We start from the raw sequence: 17944 nt of genomic DNA on the forward strand, positions 1-17944 counted from the left end.
ATAAATGAATAGAAATGGGCATTTCAGTACAGCTGAATAATTCAGTAGCATTGTAGACCGTATTATGAGACAGAGAACAGCAACATCCTCTGATATCCTGTCCCTGGATTAGCATAGCAAGTACATCAATTCACTTTATGTATAGGTTGTATTGCCTTAAATTCTATCCACCTTCCACAGCAACATCATATCTTCATTGTTTTGATGCAAGTCGCCTTACCTTTTCTGAAGTGAAGACTGATGTCCCAGCAGGCTTTGTTGAAAATTACATTTAGTAGAAACCTCAGATGTTTTTTGCCAGACATCTGATCTCAAGGCCAATCACTGGCACTCAGAATTATTGAATTCTTAATGTAGCATACATCATAACTAGACTGCTCTATCCTTTGCTATGTTACTTATATAGGTTCTGCAGAAAAAGAAGAAAAAAAAGACCTAAAAAAAATAAAAAATAAAATAAAATTAAATTAAAAAAAATCGCTGTCAGGTCAGACTAATTGGACACACAATGACGTCCATCATTAATGTACAGTGCCTGTGTAAAGTATTCAGACCCCTTGACTTTCCACATTGTTATGTCAAAGCCTTATTCTAAAATTGATTAAATATTATTTGTTTTAGCAATCTACACAATACCCCATAATGAAAACAGGTTAACATATTTTGACAAATGTGTATATATATATATATATATATATATATATATAAAAAAGAAATACCTTATTTATAAGTATTCAGACCCTTTGCTATGATACGAAATTGAGGTCAGGTGCATCCTGTTTCATTTGTCATCCTTGGAGTCCACTTGGGGTAAATGCAATTGATTGGAAATAATTTGGAAAGGTACACACTTGTCTATATAAAAAGGTCCCACTGTTGACACTGCATGTCAGAGCAAAAACCAAGCCATGAGGTCGAAGGAAATGTCCGTATAGCTCCGAGACAGGATTGTGTCGAGACCCAGATCTGGAGATGGGTATCAAAACATTTCTGCAGCATTGAAGGTCCCCAAGAACACAATGGACTCCATCTTTCTTAAATGGAAGAAGTTTGGAACCACCAAGACTCTTGATAGAGCTGGCTTGGTCAGGTGGGTGACCAAGAACCCGATGGTCACTGACAGAGCTCTAGAGTTCCTCTGTGGAGATGGGAGAACCTTCCAGAAGGACAACCATCTCTGCAGCACTCTACCAATCAGGCCTTTATGGTAGAGTGGCCAGACGGAAGCCACATGACAGCCTGCTTGGAGTTTGCCAAAAGGCACCTAAAGGACTCTCAAACCATGAGAAACAAGATTCTCTGGTCTGATGAAACCAAGATTGAACTCTTTGGCCCGAATGCCAAGCGTCACATCTGGAGGAAACATGGCACAATCCCTACAGTGAAGCATGGCGGTTGCAGCATCATGCTGTGGGGATGTTTTTCAGCGTCAGGGACTGGGAGACCACTCCGGATCGAGGGAAAGATGAACAGAGCAAAGTACAGAGAGATCTTTGATGAAAACCTCCTCCAGAGCGCTCAGGACCTCAGACTGGGGTGAAGGTTCACCTTCCAACAGGACAACGACCCTAAGCACACAGCCAAGACAACGCAGGAGTGGCTTCGGGACAAGTCTCTGAATGTCCTTGAGTGGCCCAGCCAGAGCCTGGACTTTAACCCGATCGAACATCTCTGGAGAGACCTGAAAATAGCTGTGCAGCAACGCTCCCCATCCAACCTGACAGAGCTTGAGATCTGTAGAGAAGAATGGGAGAAACTGTGCCAAGCTTGTAGCGTCATGCCTAAGAAGACTTGAGGCTGTAATCGCTGCCAAAGGTGAGGGTCTGAATACTTACATAAATGTATATTTCCCTTTCTTTTTTTTTCTCTTTTCATTAATTAGCAAACATTTCAAAAAACCTGTTTTTGCTTTGTCATTATGGGGTATTGTGTGTAGATTGAGGAGAAAAAAAAACTAGAGTCAATTTTAAAATAAGGCAAAATGTAGAAAAAGTTAACGTTTTTAAGGGTCTGAATACTTTCCTGAGGCACTGTATATTAACATTGTCCTGTTCATTTCAGAGTTGCCCGTTGCAGCCAGTCATAGTGAGGTTTTTCTTCAGAATTCCTTTCGACTGCAAGGGGCATACCATAGTGATGCTTTATGGTTACAAGGTCCGACTACAAGGTCTGAGAAATAAGAGAAAATGTTGTGGTCACTGACATTTATTTAAATTCTACTTTAGCAACAACAGTTAAAGGGACAACCAGTTTGATTATTTTCACTAACTAACACAGAATAGCATTGCACATAGTACAGCCAGTGAACCAATGGAAAGTTAAAAAAAGGAGCAACAATTCCAAGGTAGTGTTCTTGAGTATATATATATATCCACATCTTTTCTGGAGGGTGCTGTAAAGAGTGACAGATATTACATGGCACAACTGTAAAAGAAAACATCGTTCAGATATTTTGGTCCATGCTGCACTACCTTACCAAATTCTGTTTTCTTTTAACCTTTTCTCTTGTTCCTGTATTAAAATACCTTTCAATCGTTTAAAGAGAAAATAACTAATTGCTTAAGAGGCTGAACATGGATACACACAAAACCAGAGTCATCAATAAGCATGGTAGTGTACATTACTTTCAGTAAAGAAAAGTTGAGATGAATGAAGAAATTATTCAACACAAAAAGAACTGCAGCACAAGCTTCAACATTTCTGAAGATTCATCACTTAAGAATGTCTCATATCTTTCAGTGGAAGTTTAATTTCCTTATCCATTCAAGTTCAAGCTGCCTGCTCTGGCCACTAAGTTACGTAGGTTGGCATTTATTGGGATGATTTATGTACTGGGGGCAACTCTGCAGTGATCACTAGGTGGCACAGCCACAAAGTCATAAAATCTAACCTTACATTTTTACGATATAGCCAATTATGACTTTGCAGTTGGCCCATCTAGCGGAAATCACTCAGTTCTGCCTCCAGGGCAAGATTCATGACAAACATCCCCCTGCCCAAGGCAACAGGGCTTAGTTTCCTAATCAGAGGGATGTGTTGGTTACTATTTGTTCCCCTCTAATGTACACTCTAATCCCATCAACTACCTAAAATACCCACCCTCCAATGGCCTGCATTCTAGTGGGATCTGTTAATCAAAATTTAAATCGAACAGATCTAAGCCCAACACTTCTGTTGGGAGATCCAGGGTCTCTGTTGAGATACCCAGAGTATCTGATGGGTTATCCAAAGGTATCAGGGCATTCTCAGGTGCATCTTCCTTGGGCTGTGGGTCAGACCCACGCTCAGTCTCCATTGACTCGTTTGTGTCAGTTTCAATGGTGTTACTGTTGTCAAGAGCTGGGAGCTCAGGTTGGATTTGCTCTGTTTGTGGGGCCGGAACCTCCAAGGATTCGCTGTTCTTTAAGTAATTCGGAGCAGCTTTGGACTCTATGACTGCTTTAATGGACATGACAGTGCTGGTGGTGGATGTGGTACTGGCTGTGGTACTGCTGCTATAAAATATGTCAAATAAATCTTGTGCTTTTGCAGCAGCTAGGCTAGACTTCGGTTTTTCTGATTTCTTCATTACCTCACTTGGGGGTCTCTGCATGAAAGGAGGGGGTGTGACCATCACAGGGACATTCTGCTCACTCTCAGGGACTCCTGGTGCAGATACATCCGACTCCATGGACATCATGATCAGGACAGGCGGGGGAGGCAGGGGAGTCTTGAACTCCGACGTCACTGTTGAAGGCATGGATGTGGGGGCTTGACTATCGGACTCCATTGTGGAAGCTTTGTTTTTGTCTGGTGTAAAATTGGGACCTGGCTTCCCGGTGCCATCTGCTGACTCCACTTCCTCACCACAGAACGCCTTCGAAATGATGTCTGCTGCCAGTACAGGGTCCTTTTTAGGCTGGTTCTGTACGACAGGCAGAGGCGTCTCTCCACTGGCCCCGGGTGGTCTGATAGAGGGGAAGGTGTTGAGAGGGGCCGGTTTAGCATAGACCCAGGGCCCAAGTCCGGAGGACTTTCTCAGGACCATGGAGGGAGCAGGAAGGTTTGGGCGTATTTTCCCAGAGTTGAAGGGTACCCATGTGTTAGTTGGGGGGATGACTGTCTTCCCTGACAGCTTGATAGCAATGCTCTTGGCTGCGGCCACAGACTTTGAAAACGCATCCGGGTCGTCATCCTCTTCAACATCTGCCTCATCTTCCTTCAGGAACTCAGCAGCCACTCTCTCGGCCTCCTTCGCAAGCTCATTTTCTAGTTTTTTCTTCCAACTGAACTTTCCAAAAGCAGACGGAGCCTTTGGCTCTACTTTGGCTGTTTCCTCACTTTTCTTGCGCAGCTTTGCTCTCAATGCTGGATTAGGCCCACAGAAGACTTTGGGAGGCTCACCGGGTTTCTCAGGCTCAGACTGCTTTCTAGATCCTGACTTCTCATCTTCCCTTTGACGCTCACCCTGGTCTTTCCTTGATTGTCTTTCCTCCTTTTCATTCTTAGGTTTCCCATCCTCCCTCTCTGATCTACACCTCGTCTCCTCTTTCTTGCTATATTTGGGGTTGGGCTCTTTCCCCTTACCATATCTGGACCGCTCTTCCTCCTCCTCATTATGCCTCCAACTAAACTTGGGTCTCTCTTCTATCCTGCTAGACCTAGGCCTCTCTTCCTCCTCCCTGCGATTTGTTAACCACTCCTCCTCCTCGCTATGCTTGTATCTCTCTTCATCCTTCTTACTGTACTTGGGCCACTCTTCCCCCTCCTTGCTATGTTTATATCTCTCCTCTTTCTTGCTATACAAAGACCTCTCGTCTTCCTCCTTTTTGCTATACTTGGCCCTCTCTTCCTCCTCCTCCCTCTTGTTATATTTGTAATTCTCCTTTTTGCTGTGCTTCGCCTTCCCCTCTTTCTCCATGTGTTTGAACTTCTCCTTGTCCTTTCCCTTGTCCTTTTTGCTGCGTTTATGTTTCCCTTCCTCCTTCTCTTTGCTCTTTTTGGATTCTTCCTCTTCGTGTTTGCGTTTGAGCTCAGAGTGCTTTTTGTCACCAACTTCCAACGTGAGTCCAGCCTGACGATCCAGGTTCCTTCTCTGTTCGTAGAGTGGATACTCATACATTCGTTTCTAGCAGAAGGACCAAACACATATGTAAATCATTAAAGTGAAAAAAAAAATCTAAAAAAAATAAATGTCCCTAAAATTAGACTTAAAGGGACAGTTCATCCAAGTGTTCTTACCTTGTAGGGAGTGTATGGACAAGGACAGAGTGCAATCCACAATGAGTTTGTTTACCTAGCCACCAACACCAAACACTAACATTAGAATTTTCTAACCAAAAACCAACGTAAATCAATGTACCCAATATTAGCATGTATGAAATTTCATGCCCAAATCATCTCATAAATTCAAACCAAGTCATTGAACTTTAGACTTTAAATGATTTTAGAAAATGCTTAAATTAGCAGTTGGTGACAGTGGCTAGGTGAACATACTTAAACTTGTATTGCAACCTCTACTTTAGGAAAACATGGTTCACCTAAATTACAAAATGATATATGTCTAAGCTATCCAAAGTAGCAGACCAGGGTTCAAATAGTATTTGAAATACTTTGCTTGATCCTGCCTGGAGTGCCAAATGAGCAAGATTTTTGGTACTATTTTATGATTTCTATTGCACCAGGCAAGCTCATTTTAAATATTTCAGATACTATTTGATCATAGGCCTGCAAAGTAGACAAAAGACTACTGTGTGCACAAAGCAATAACAAACGCGGCAAGAAACCGAACCAGGTTTCCGAATTTCAAATTTGAAAACATCCTTAATGTAGCCCTAGTGAAATAATGTCCTACTCCCAACTAGTAACGGCCTACCTTGTATTTCTCATTGTGAGTATGACTCGTGGCATGATCTTCAGCACAAATTGCATCCCCGTAAAACTCCTCGCACAGCTGGCAATAATATCCCCTCACAGGCACCAAAAACTCAGATCCTATGAGAGAAAAAGAGAGAGAAGTTTTTAAAAATACCTAATAGTCACAGGAAACAATCATTAATTATTACCTTTACTGTGCTCTCCATGGAAGAACCTGTTATAAAAGTAGATTGTTATAAAATGTAGGTCCGTTACTTGGAGAGTATAAGAAGTACATTCAGTAAACATGGACATATAAACATCAACATTGGTAATTGACTAACGGTTGCCCAAAATGACCCCCTTTACATTGCATATAGAAATCAATTTTTATTTCTTACTTCTTATGCATAGTTTTGTATTCAGTGACTGCAAACTGTGGCAGTGATCCAGCACAAAGAGCCTAAAAGTAAAAGATTGCTAACAACGTTTAACAGTACATTACAAATATTTAGAAAAAGGGAAATATATAAAAACAGAAATTCAAGTTTGTACCTTTAGCAGGTTTAGTCATTTTCTCCCCTGAAGAGTAAATCTTATTAATCTCATTGTTGGAGGAACTTGACGTCCATGGTCGATTGTAAGGATCCTGAGTCTGCACAGTGCCAATGAAAAAAGAATGCATAACCAATTTGCTGTAAAAATACAAGAGATTGCACAATTCAAATTTTAAAAATGCCACGTTGGAAAGGTAAAGGAAATTTGACCAGAGGACAAAGAACAAAAACAGGAGACAGCATTTTCATGATAGTAAACAAAAGCTCTTCAATTCACTGACTGAATGACCAAGAAGGGTCCAGCTGCAGCCAATAAGTCCTTAGCAGAAAGCACAAGAATCCTTGCCGAGAACAGCCAATAGGCTTTCCACATCACATTACATTCATGAGTCTGCTGCATTCCTTTCAAGGTAGCTAACTAGCTAGCTAGCGGACTTCATAGCTAACAGGGCCTGTAAAGAGATGTGTCCATCCAAGTGTTTAATAGATAGTGAAGTTTACATTTAACTTAATAATGAAATTGCTATCTAGCTAGCTAGACAGGATGAACTGACGTGTTGAATTGGATGAGCATACCTTTCCCAAAACAATGACAATGCTAGCTCATAATGCATTATTAAATATTAGTTCCGGCCATGCAATCTAATTGATTATCTCGAGCTCCAGCCGTGCTGGCAACGGCATGAACAGCACGGCTACCTGACCACTCAATCACAAAAATGTATTATTAGGACTTCTACATTAAGCAACACTGTCTAGCTAACACTTTTGTTTATTGCGTAGCCTAGCAAGGATGGTTTGGTTGTTCTCTGTAGTCTGTACGTTATGTGACTAGTTCCACAGCAGGACTCGGGAACTGCTGTAGCTGGAGTCTTATTGGAACATTCTATAAATGGTACACAAACCTTTCGGTGCGATTTGCTGTGCAAGTGTGTGAAAAAATCAAACATTGAACCACAAGTGACATTGCAGTTTTTGCACCAGTGGTTCCCAGCGTCATAGTATTCAAACAGGTCTGCTGGATGCTCGGGAGGCTGGGCACTGGCTGGGGCTTTCTTAGGAGAGGCTCTTAAGGACAATGATGCTGCCTAATGAAGAACAGAAGTTACAAAAGTCAGCAAAAGAGCTAAATAAGCCTAGAGGAAGCAGGCAAAAAAAATACTGAAAGACGGTATTAAAAAGACAAAAACACAAAGAGAATTTTACGATGTTCCCCAAACATTGAAATTTCAAAAACTCTCACCTTGACAACATAGGCGATCTGTGTTCCAGCCTTGAGGGAGTTACTCAGGTTATGTCAGAGAATCCTGTTTTTAAGGCTAATATTTGACTCGCATTGTCATATTCCTGTACGCTTATCTCCTCCAATTAATGGTCAAAATTACATTTTAAATACTGATCTGTGAGTTGAGCAAAAAAGTTGTGAGAAATGAGTGCTCGATGAGTGCAGTTCAGAGACCATGAGTGGAGTGGAAAAACATCAAGTATGATATTTAAGGAGATTTACTCCTTGCAACAAAACAGTTACAATTCAGAGTTGAGTTTCCAATGAGATCCATTTGACTTTCGTGTATTCTCATCTTCAAATGTTACATATTTTCCATATTCAATAACAATTATTTTAATTGAATACCCATGTTTAAGTTTTCAAAAAAATTATTTAGAGATTCACCCTATTAACAAATTAGAAATAATTTGAGCCAGTGGAAAGGATTAAAACAGTCCACATAATTGTGATCCCTCTCTGTATGCAAAGTATTCATCCCAACTAATCGCTGCACTCCTAGCTAGCCTACATGTTGATGGTGAAAATGCTCTTATGAAATGACAGTTAAATTACAAAAAACTATGTTAATCTTTCAATCTATGAAAGTAAAGACCCTATATCCAAGCTTCTAACAAACATCTTACCTGAGTTTGGCATCTCCAGAAACTCTTTCAGAGAAAAAGTTTTGAGATGGTGGTGGTCTTTCATAAACAAATACATCAGAGAAGATGTACCCCTAAGCTTAATCACAACTGTTTGCCATATGAAACTGAACAGGTTTCCACACAAGTTGCAGGTTTAAAACACATTAATTTGGAAACATGCATGCATTGGCAGACCAGTTTTGAGATTAGTTGGGTCAGACATTGGCATACAAAGAGGGAACTTGTAAACCGAGGAGTCAAACTCTGCCTCTTGGACAACACCAACAGATGACATAGCACACTGTTTGTCCAGGTAAGCCTGAGCAGTTTGTGCACCACACATTGTTTAACCCCATATATGATGTATAAGCAAAAGGCTGAATGCCAGGTATTCAAAGTACACTTTATATACAAAAGTATGTGGACACCCTTTCAAATTAGAGGATTCGGCTATTTCTGCCACACCCATTCCTGGCAGGTGTATAAAATCGAGCACACAGACATGAAATCTCCATAGACAAACATTGGCAGTCGAATGGACAAACTGAAGAGCTCAATGACTTTCAACGTGGCACTGTCATAGGATGCCACCCTTCCAACTAGTCAGTTCATAAAATTTCTGCCCTGCTAGAGCTACCCCAGTCAACTGTACGTGCTGCTATTGTGAAGTGGAAACATCTAGGAGCAACAACGGCTCAGCTGCGAAGTGGTAGGCCACACAAGCTCTGTCCTCGGTTGCAACACTCACTACCGAGTTCCAAACTGCCTCTGGAAGCAACGTCAGCACAATAACTGTTCGTCAGCAGCTTCATGAAATGGGTTTCCATGGCCGAGCAGCCGCACACAAGCCTAAGATCACCATGCACAATGCCAAGCGTCGGCTGGAGTGGCGTAAAGCTCGACACCATTGGACTCGGGAGCAGTGGAAACTCATTCTCTGAAGTGATGAATCACACTTCACCATCTGGCAGTCCGACGGACAAATCTGGGTTTGGCGGATGCCAGGAGAACTGCTACCTGCCTCAATGCATAGTGCCAACTGTAAAGTTTGGTGGAGGAGGAATAATGGTCTGAGGCTGTTAATGTTTTGGGCTAGGTCCCTTAGTTCCAGTGAAATCTTAACGATACAGCATACAATGACATTCTAGATGACTCTGTGTTTCCAACTTTGAGGCAACAGTTTGGGGAAGGCCCTTTCCTATTTCAGCATGATAATGCCCCCATGCACAAAGCGAGGTCCATACAGAAATGGTTTGTCGAGATCGGTGTGGAAGAACTTGACTGGCCTGCAGAGCCCTGAACTCAATCCCATCGAACATATTAGTGATGAATTGGAACACCAACTGCTAGTCAGGCCTAATCGACAAACATCAGTGACCAACCTCACTAATGCTTGTGGCTGAATGTAACCAAGTCCCCGCAGCAATGTTCCAACATCTAGTGGAAAGCCATCCCAGAAGAGTGGAGGCTGTTATAGCAGCAAAAGGGGGACCAACTCCATATTAATGACCATGATTTTGGAATAAGATGTTCAACGAGAAGGTGTCCACATACTTTTGGTCATGTAGTGCAATTACTGCTTACTGGTATTTAATCAAATCAGACAAGGGCAAGTATACATTTAAAATCAAAACCGGACCTTTTGAATAGTTATTCATTAAGTCATTTAGACTCATATCCTAAAATAAAGCAAAGTTGACCTGTCACTTTCTGCAGAATAATTACATTTCTGCAGCAACATGCTTTTCTAAGGTTTTACCAGTACTTCAGCTCTCTGGCTTGTGCCTGGAGCAGCTTACGGAATTCTACCTTGGCAGAGGCCTGGACCCCAGGTGATACCTCTCGGCTGCGAGCGCGGTCCTGTTTCTTCTCCTTGTCTGGAGGTGGTGGGTGTGTTGGATGCTCAAGGTCTCCAGAAGCCCTACCCTCTCGCCGGGGCTTGTCAGTTGGTTGTAGACCGAGAATAAGAGCCACTTTGTCAAGCTCGCATCGTTTCTTCTCTGCTACCTCGTGCTCGTTGCGGAGCACAGCAATCTGAGACATGACCTCTTCCTGGAGCCGACTGATCTCTGACAGTAATGGGTCCTTATGGCCATCCTTTTCACGCCGCTTTTTGCGCAGCAGTTCCCCTACAAAGACAACAATAAAAAAATGTATCCAACTGTGCAACAACCTTATGAATTTGAGTTTTTTCTGTAACTAACAAATATAGGAAAGGCTTTGAGATGATTGAAGTACCTTGCTGTTTTCGCAACCTCTCCAGTTCCTTCATGAGATAATCTTTCTTCTTCATGCGGATCTCTCGGTCTTTTCTCAGTTTTTCACGTTCTTCAAGAACCTACAGAATGCAGGAGAATCATTAGAGAACTAGTGTATGCCAAAACAGCATCAAATGACAATACTGTAGGCTTCATTTGAATTTAAGTGGATAGGCTGAATACTCCACCTTTTGTTTTTGGCTTTCATTATTTCTCTCTTCTAAAACCCTCCTGTCCTTGCCATTATCCTGAGCGGCCATCTTTGATGATACTATACAGGAATAATGTACAAAATTAGATAGGAGTTACATCATCAAAACTACTGTTTACAGTATTTTCAGAAAGTATTCAGACCACTTGACTTTTTTACATTGTTACATTACAGCCCTATTCTAAGATGTATTACTTGTTTCTCTCATCAATCGACACAAAATCGGCCACTATGACAAAGCAAAAACAGCTTTAGAACTTTTTCCAAATATATTAAAATAAAAAAATCACATTCACATAAGTGTTCAGACCCTTTACTCAGTACTTTGTTGAAGCACCTTTGGCAGCGATTACAGCCTTGAGTCTAATTGAGTATGACGCTACAAGCTTGGCACACCTGTATATTTGGGGAGTTTCTCCCATTGCTCTCTGCAGATCCTCTCAAGCTCTGTCAGGTTGGATGGGGAGTGTTGCTGCACAGCTATTTTCAGGTCTCTCCAGAGATGTTCGATAGGGTTCAAGTCCGGGCCACTCAAGGACATTCAGAGACTTGTCCCGAAGCCACTCCTGCGTTGTCTTGGCTGTGTGCTTAGGGTCGTTGTCCTGTTGGAAGGTGAACCTTCACCCCAGCCTGAGGTCCTGAGTGCTCTGGAGCAGGTTTCCATCAAGGATCTCTCTATACTTTGCTCCGTTCATCTTTCCCTTGATCCTGACTAGTCTCCCAGTCCCTGCGGTTGAAAAACATCCCCACAGCTTGATGCTGCCACCACCATGCTTTACAGTAGGGATGGTTCCAGGTTTCCTCCAGACGTGACACTTGATATTCAGGCTAAGGAGTTCAATCTTCATCAGACCAAAGAATCGTGTTTCTCATGGTCTGAGAGTCCTTTAGGTGCCTTTTGGCAAACTCCAAGCGGGCTCTCATGTGCCACTACCATAAAGGCCTGATTGGTGGAATGCTGCAGAGATGGTTGTCCTTCTGGAAGGTTCTCCCATCTCCACAGAGGAACTCTGGAGCTCGGTCAGAGTAACCATCAGGTTCTTGGTCACGTCCCTGACCAAGACCCTTCTCCCTCAATTGCCCAGTTTGGCCCGGGTGGCCAGCTCTAGGAAGAGTCTTGGTGGCTCCAAACTTTTTCCATTTATAAATGACGGAGGCCACTGTGTTTTTGGGGACCTTCAATGCTGCAGAAATGTTTTGGTACCCTTCCCCAGATCTGTGCCTCGACACAATCCTGTCTAGGAGCTCTACGGACAATTTCTTTGACCTCATGGCTTGGTTTTTGCTCTGACATGCACTGTCAACTATGGGACCTTATATATACAGGTGTGTGCCTTTCCAATTCATGTCCAATCAATTGAATTTACCACAGGTGGACTCAATGGACACAAAGTCTTGTAGCAAAGGGTCTGAATACTTATGACAATAAGGTAGTTCTGTTTTTATTTTCAATATATTTGCAAAAATGTCTAAAAAGGGGCCTCCCGAGTGGCGCAGAGGTCTAAGGCACTGCATCGCAGTGCTAGCTGTGCCACTAGAGATCCTGGTTTGAGTCCAGGCTCTGTCAAAGCCTGCTGCGACCGGGTGACCCATGGGGTGGCGCACAATTGGCCCAGCGTCGTCCGGGTTAGGGGAGGGTTTGGCCAGCAGGGATGTTCTTGTCCCATCACGCGTTAGCGACTCCTGTGGCGGGCTGGGCGCAATGCAAGCTCGCCAGTTGTACGGTGTTTCCTCTGACACATTGGTGCGGCTGGCTTTCGGGTTAAGAGGACATTGTGTCAAGAAGCAGTGCGGCTTGGCTGGGTTGTGTTTCGGAGGATGCACGGCTCTAGATTGTCGCCTCTCCCGAGTCCGTACGGGAGTCTCAGCGATTGGACAAGACTGTAACTACCAATTGGTTACCACAAAATTGGGGAGAATAAAAACATGTTTAAAAACCTGTTTTCGCTTTGTCATTATGGTGTATTGTGTGAAGATTGATGGTGATTTAATCCATTTTAGAATAAGGCTGTAACATTACAAAATGTGGGAAAAGAGAAGGGGTCTGAATACTTTCGGAAAGCACTATGTGCTGCAGTTTCATTGATCACCAACAAAAAGTATTTATTGAAGAGGAATGAACAAGTAATTAAACATCCACTTATTCAATGGTTTGTTCTCACCTTTTCTTTCACCCCCCTGGTGTAACTCTGGCTGGATGACGTTCAAGTATGGTCTGTCAAACGGCGGGGTGTTCGGAAAATCTTCAACGGGAGATTGAGGCAGCATGCCCATAGATGGAGGTGGGTACATCGGCCACTGTTGGGGCATGTAAGGCCAGTTCCCATACTGCCCAAAGCCATGAGGTGGATAGTTGGGTGGTACCAGACCATGTGCCTGGGCTTGGGCGTAGGCAGGAATCGAGATAGAAGGGTGGGTGGGTGTCACTGGAGTAGTTTCAGTCTTCACCTCTCCGCCGCCTCGAGTCTTCCCATGGATGCTGCGCTTGTCAGATGGGGGTGACTTCTTCTGGCTCCTTCTGTTATCACAGCTGCTGCTCAGGCTCCTGCTACGACTCAGGCTGTGGCTTTCGCTACGACTGCTACCACTGCTGGAGCTGCTCCCACTGTGGCTCTTACGCCTGCCTCTGCTCCTGTCTGAGCTTCTTGAAGAGTCACGGTGACCCCGCCTCCTCCCAGGACAAAGGGTTTTTGGAGGGGGCCTCTTTCCATGCAGACGCTCCTGAGTCCTGGCAGCCATCTTGCTGATCTCCGTCACCCCCAGATCCAGCCCAATGGTTTTGAGGAGGTCCTGGATCTTCTCGTACTCCTCCACGTCTTGCTTCTCCTTCCCTTCCAGTGGTCCTGTTCCTAGTGGGTAGTCATTAGGCTCTTCAACCTTGATATTATGGTCAGGGGTGGCAGAGGACCTGCTTTGATGCTGATACCTCATGTCCACCTGTTGCTGACGAGAGCTTCTCTGATCGACAATACCAGGATGGCCCTCTAGGTGCGGTGAGGCACCATAGCTTGCCGGCTGACTCATAATATCACCATAGAGCTCTGACAGACTGTGTTGACGGGGAACTCCTGCTGGAGTCGGAGACCTGCCCTTCTCTAGATCATCTTCATCGCCATAAAGGAACTTCTCCTCATCGTCAATGTCTGGTACCCTCTTCCTTTTCTCCTCCTGCGGTGCAGATGCACCTCCCAACAAGCCAAGGATCCCTGCAATCCCACTGGGATCAAGCCTGCCCTGGGCCATGCGTGGGTCATCTCTCAGCTCTCCCAGCATGGTGGCCAACATGTTAGGGTCCATGCCTTTCATAGCTGAGAGGAGACGCTCTGCCTCAGCACCAGGGGTAACTCTTGGAGAATCACTGTTCTGCAAAAAAACAAAAAAACAATATATGATGAAGAAATTAATCATGATAATAATTTGGATAAAAGAAAAAAGGTCATTGTGGGATGACAGGGTTAGAATGAGTATGACGATGGATAATACACTACACAGCTATATACTACATAACTAATTTAACACAGTAATAAAATGGCAAATGTCCCCTACCTGCACAAATGAAGGGGAGTCAGTCTCCGAGTCCATGCGCCTCTTCAGGATGGACTTGGTGGGAATGTTCATGTCTTCCATCTCTTTGTGGTGACGGGCCAACTCCAGCTCCTTGAACCTGCTCATCCTCTTTATCTTATTACCGCCTCCCCTGCTGCTCCTGCTACTGCTGGTACTGCTACTGCTGGTACTGCTGGTACTGACACTGCGGCTCCTGCTCTTGTGTGGACCAACACTCTTTGCTCTGCTTATACTGCGGGCCTGTCCATAGCTCTGACCACAACTCCTGCTCCTGCTTCGGGACCTGCTTGGCGGACGGCTCTTGCTCCGTCCCCCCATTTCAGGGCTGCGGCTTCGGGCCCGGCTTTTACTCCGTCCCTCCAATTCAGGACTGCGGCTTTGAGTAAGGCTTTTGCTCTGTCCCCCCATTGCAGGGCTGCGACTTCGGGCACGGCTTTTACTCTGTCCCCCCATTGCAGGGCTGCGACTTCGGGCACGGCTTTTACTCTGTCCCCCCATTGCAGGGCTGCGACTTCGGGCACGGCTTTTACTCCGTCCCCCCATTGCAGGGCTGCGACTTCGGGCACGGCTTTTACTCCTTCCCCCCATTGCAGGGCTGCGAGTTCTGGCACGGCTTTTACTCTGTCCCCCCATTGTAGGGCTGCGACTACGAGGACGGCTCTTGCTCCGTCCCCTGATTCCCGGGCTGCGACTACGAGGTCGGCTTCTCCCTCTGCTGGGACTCTGCCTCCTGGGGCCACGGTCGTCAGGGCCATCATAACTGGACCTCTTTGGCAGGTAAGGAGGGTAGTCTCTTGAGGGTAGCCCTGCCCCAGCTGGTCCAGTCAATTCATTGCCCACAGTGATTACCAGACTGTGGTCTGTGGGGATGCCACCACGGGGAGAAGATGGAGATCTCTATTGACAGAAACAGATTTGTAATCAAACTCCTTAACTGTAAATCAGTTTCATTACAATAAATAGTTTGACAGGATTTTGAAGTTAGACACAGCATTTCGGCAAATTAATGCATTGCTCCAGTAAAAAAGGAAATAGGAGCCAGTGCAAGGGACGGGGTAACTTCCAGTTCCACTGTAAATAAAAATTGCACCTGCGCTGGTAGCTGGTTAACAATAAACAGTGACAAGTAGTTATGATAACTAGCCTAGTTAGCTAGCTAACCAATGCGCTATGCAAACAGGCAACATGCACGAATTGTTTTTGAAAGCTACATTTACCAATGTAATTAGCAAGTGGCAAACTAGTCAGGTAGACAGTATCCCGCACATAATTATTGCACTTACTTCTCTTGGGGGAGGGCCGCTGCCCCAATATTCACCGCCTGGACCTCTGTGACTTACTGAACCGGGAGAAGGATACCTCCGGAGCGGCGGAGAACGCCTGTACGGGTCTGAAGGCCCGTCATTGTAACCCTGAAACGGAGGTCTGGGCCTGCCTCTTTCTTCTCTAAACGGTGGCCCAGGATAAGACCGGCCAGGAGTAGGACCACGGTCCTCGCACTGCTGCGGGTACCCTCCTCGAGGTGGAAGAGGCCGACCACGATACATATTTCACTGTTAAATTGGCCCTTTTCTATCAATTACAGCTACTTACTACCGCACTGATTGTATGCACATTTACTTGTTCTATTACTTACTGTCTGCAGTTGGTGATAACAAATGCAAGCTACCATGTAGCAATTTGAATTTGAGTGTATGACGAACAACTCAGCGCTCAATGTGTTGTGATTTCCGGCCTGCTTGGACCTTCTTCTTTGGTATTACTGGCGGTCCGCAAAACAACGTGAAAGATGCATGCCGCCACCTGTCGTGCTGAAGCGTGTGGTTGAAAAAGGTTTACATACTGTAAATCCTCCTACCTAATCCCGTACTACTAAGAAGCATGAGCCATACTAATTCCAGTCATCGCCCGTAAAATAACAGGCCCCAGATCCATCTCAATATCTCTACACCTCATTGCATTGGTCTGAATAATACGCGTCTTATGTAAACCCAGACCAATTGATACAAGCGCAAGCAAGACGTTTCTATTTTTGTCTGAAAATGGGTAACATTTTTGTTTAAAGTGAAAACACTGGGTTTGAGTTGTATTCTACTTGTGTAATAATCAAAACCTCGAACTTTTGTCTAACTAGTTGAATTCAGACGAGCCGTTTTAGTCATGTCAGCTGCATCCCACTGCTGGCTTGATTCTGAAGCTAGTTAAGCAGGGTTGGTCCTGGTCAGTCCCTGGATGGGAGACCAGATGCTGCTGGAAGTGGTGTTGGAGGGCCAGTAGGAGGCACCCTTTACTCTAGTCTAAAAAAATATCCCAATATCCCAGGGCAGTGATTGGAGACATTGTCCTGTGTAGGGTGCTGACTTTCGGATGGGACATTAAACGGGTGTCCTGACTCTCTTGGTCAGTAAAGATCCCATGGTGCTTATCGTAAGAGTAGGGGTGTTAACCCTGGTGTCTTGGCTAAATTCCCAATCTGGCCTTCATGCCACCTAATCATCCCCAGTTTACAATTGGCTCATTCATCCCCCCCTCCTCTCCCCTGTAACTATTCCCCAGGTCATTGCTGTAAATGAGAATGTGTTCTCAGTCAATTTACCTGGTCAAATAATGGTACATTTTTTTTAATGCCAATTAATTTGAGTACGGTGCCTATAGAAAGTCTATACCCGCTTGAATCTTTTTTTCTCAAATTTTTCTGCCTTAAAATTAATTAGATGTTTCACCCCTACAGATCTATCTACACCACCTACCCCCCATAATCTCAGGGTTAAAGAAAGTTAGAGAACATTTTCCAAATTAAGATATACAGTGCATTCGAAAAGTATTCAGACTCTTTATCCACATTTTGTTACATTACAGCCTTATTCTAAAATGTATTCAATCGTTTTTTTCCCTCATCAATCTACACAAAATACCCCATAATGTCTAAGCAAAAACAGGTTTTTAGAAATGTTTGAAAATGTATTAAAAGTGAAATATTACATTTACATTGGTATGCAGACCCTTTACTCAGTACTTTGTTGAAGCACCTTTGGCAGCGATTACAGCCTTGAGTCATCTTGGGTATGACGCCACAACCTTGGCACACCTGTATTTGGGGAGTTTCTCCCATTCCTCTCTGCAGATCCTATCAAATTCTGTCAGGTTGGATGGGGAGCGTCACTGCACAGCTATTTTCAGGTCTCTCCAGAGATGTTCGACCGGGTTCAAGTCCGGGCTCTGGCTGGGCCACTCAAGGACATTCAGAGACTTGTCCCGTAGCCACTCCTGTATTGTCTTGGAAGTTTGCTTAGGGTCGCTGTACTATTGGAAGGTGAACCTTTGTCCCAGTGTGAGGTCCTGAGCACTCTGGAGCAGATTTTAATCAAGGATCTCTCTGTACTTTGCTCCGTTCATCTTTCCCTCGATCCTGACTAGTTTCCCAGTCCCTGCCACTGAAAAACATCCCTAAAGCATGATGCTCCCACCACCATGCTTCACCGTAGGGATGGTGCCAGGTTTACTCCAGATGTGACGCTGTCATGTGCCTTTTACTGATGAGTGGCTTCCGTCTGGCCACACTACCATAATGCCCCGATTGGTGGAGTGCTGCTGAGATGATTGTC

At 44.4% G+C, this 17944-nt stretch overlaps 1 protein-coding gene across 1 annotated transcript; it reads right to left on the reverse strand.

Moving 5' to 3' along the window:
- Positions 1 to 2189: 2189 nt before the first annotated feature.
- Positions 2190 to 16179, reverse strand: LOC106605918 (zinc finger protein 318). The gene is made up of 10 exons (XM_014201917.3): positions 15623 to 16179; positions 14319 to 15236; positions 12935 to 14135; positions 10750 to 10832; positions 10542 to 10641; positions 10113 to 10432; positions 7298 to 7480; positions 6391 to 6490; positions 5855 to 5973; positions 2190 to 5107 (listed from the first exon to the last, which is right to left on the reverse strand). The coding sequence occupies exons 1-10, from the start codon at positions 15884 to 15886 to the stop codon at positions 3131 to 3133; spliced, it is 5265 nt and encodes a 1754-aa protein (XP_014057392.3). The 5' UTR covers positions 15887 to 16179; the 3' UTR covers positions 2190 to 3130.
- Positions 16180 to 17944: the final 1765 nt, after the last annotated feature.

Source organism: Salmo salar, chromosome 01 (assembly GCF_965601325.2).
Source record: "Salmo salar chromosome 01, fSalSal1, whole genome shotgun sequence".
In the NCBI taxonomy this organism is placed as follows: Eukaryota; Metazoa; Chordata; class Actinopteri; order Salmoniformes; family Salmonidae; genus Salmo; species Salmo salar.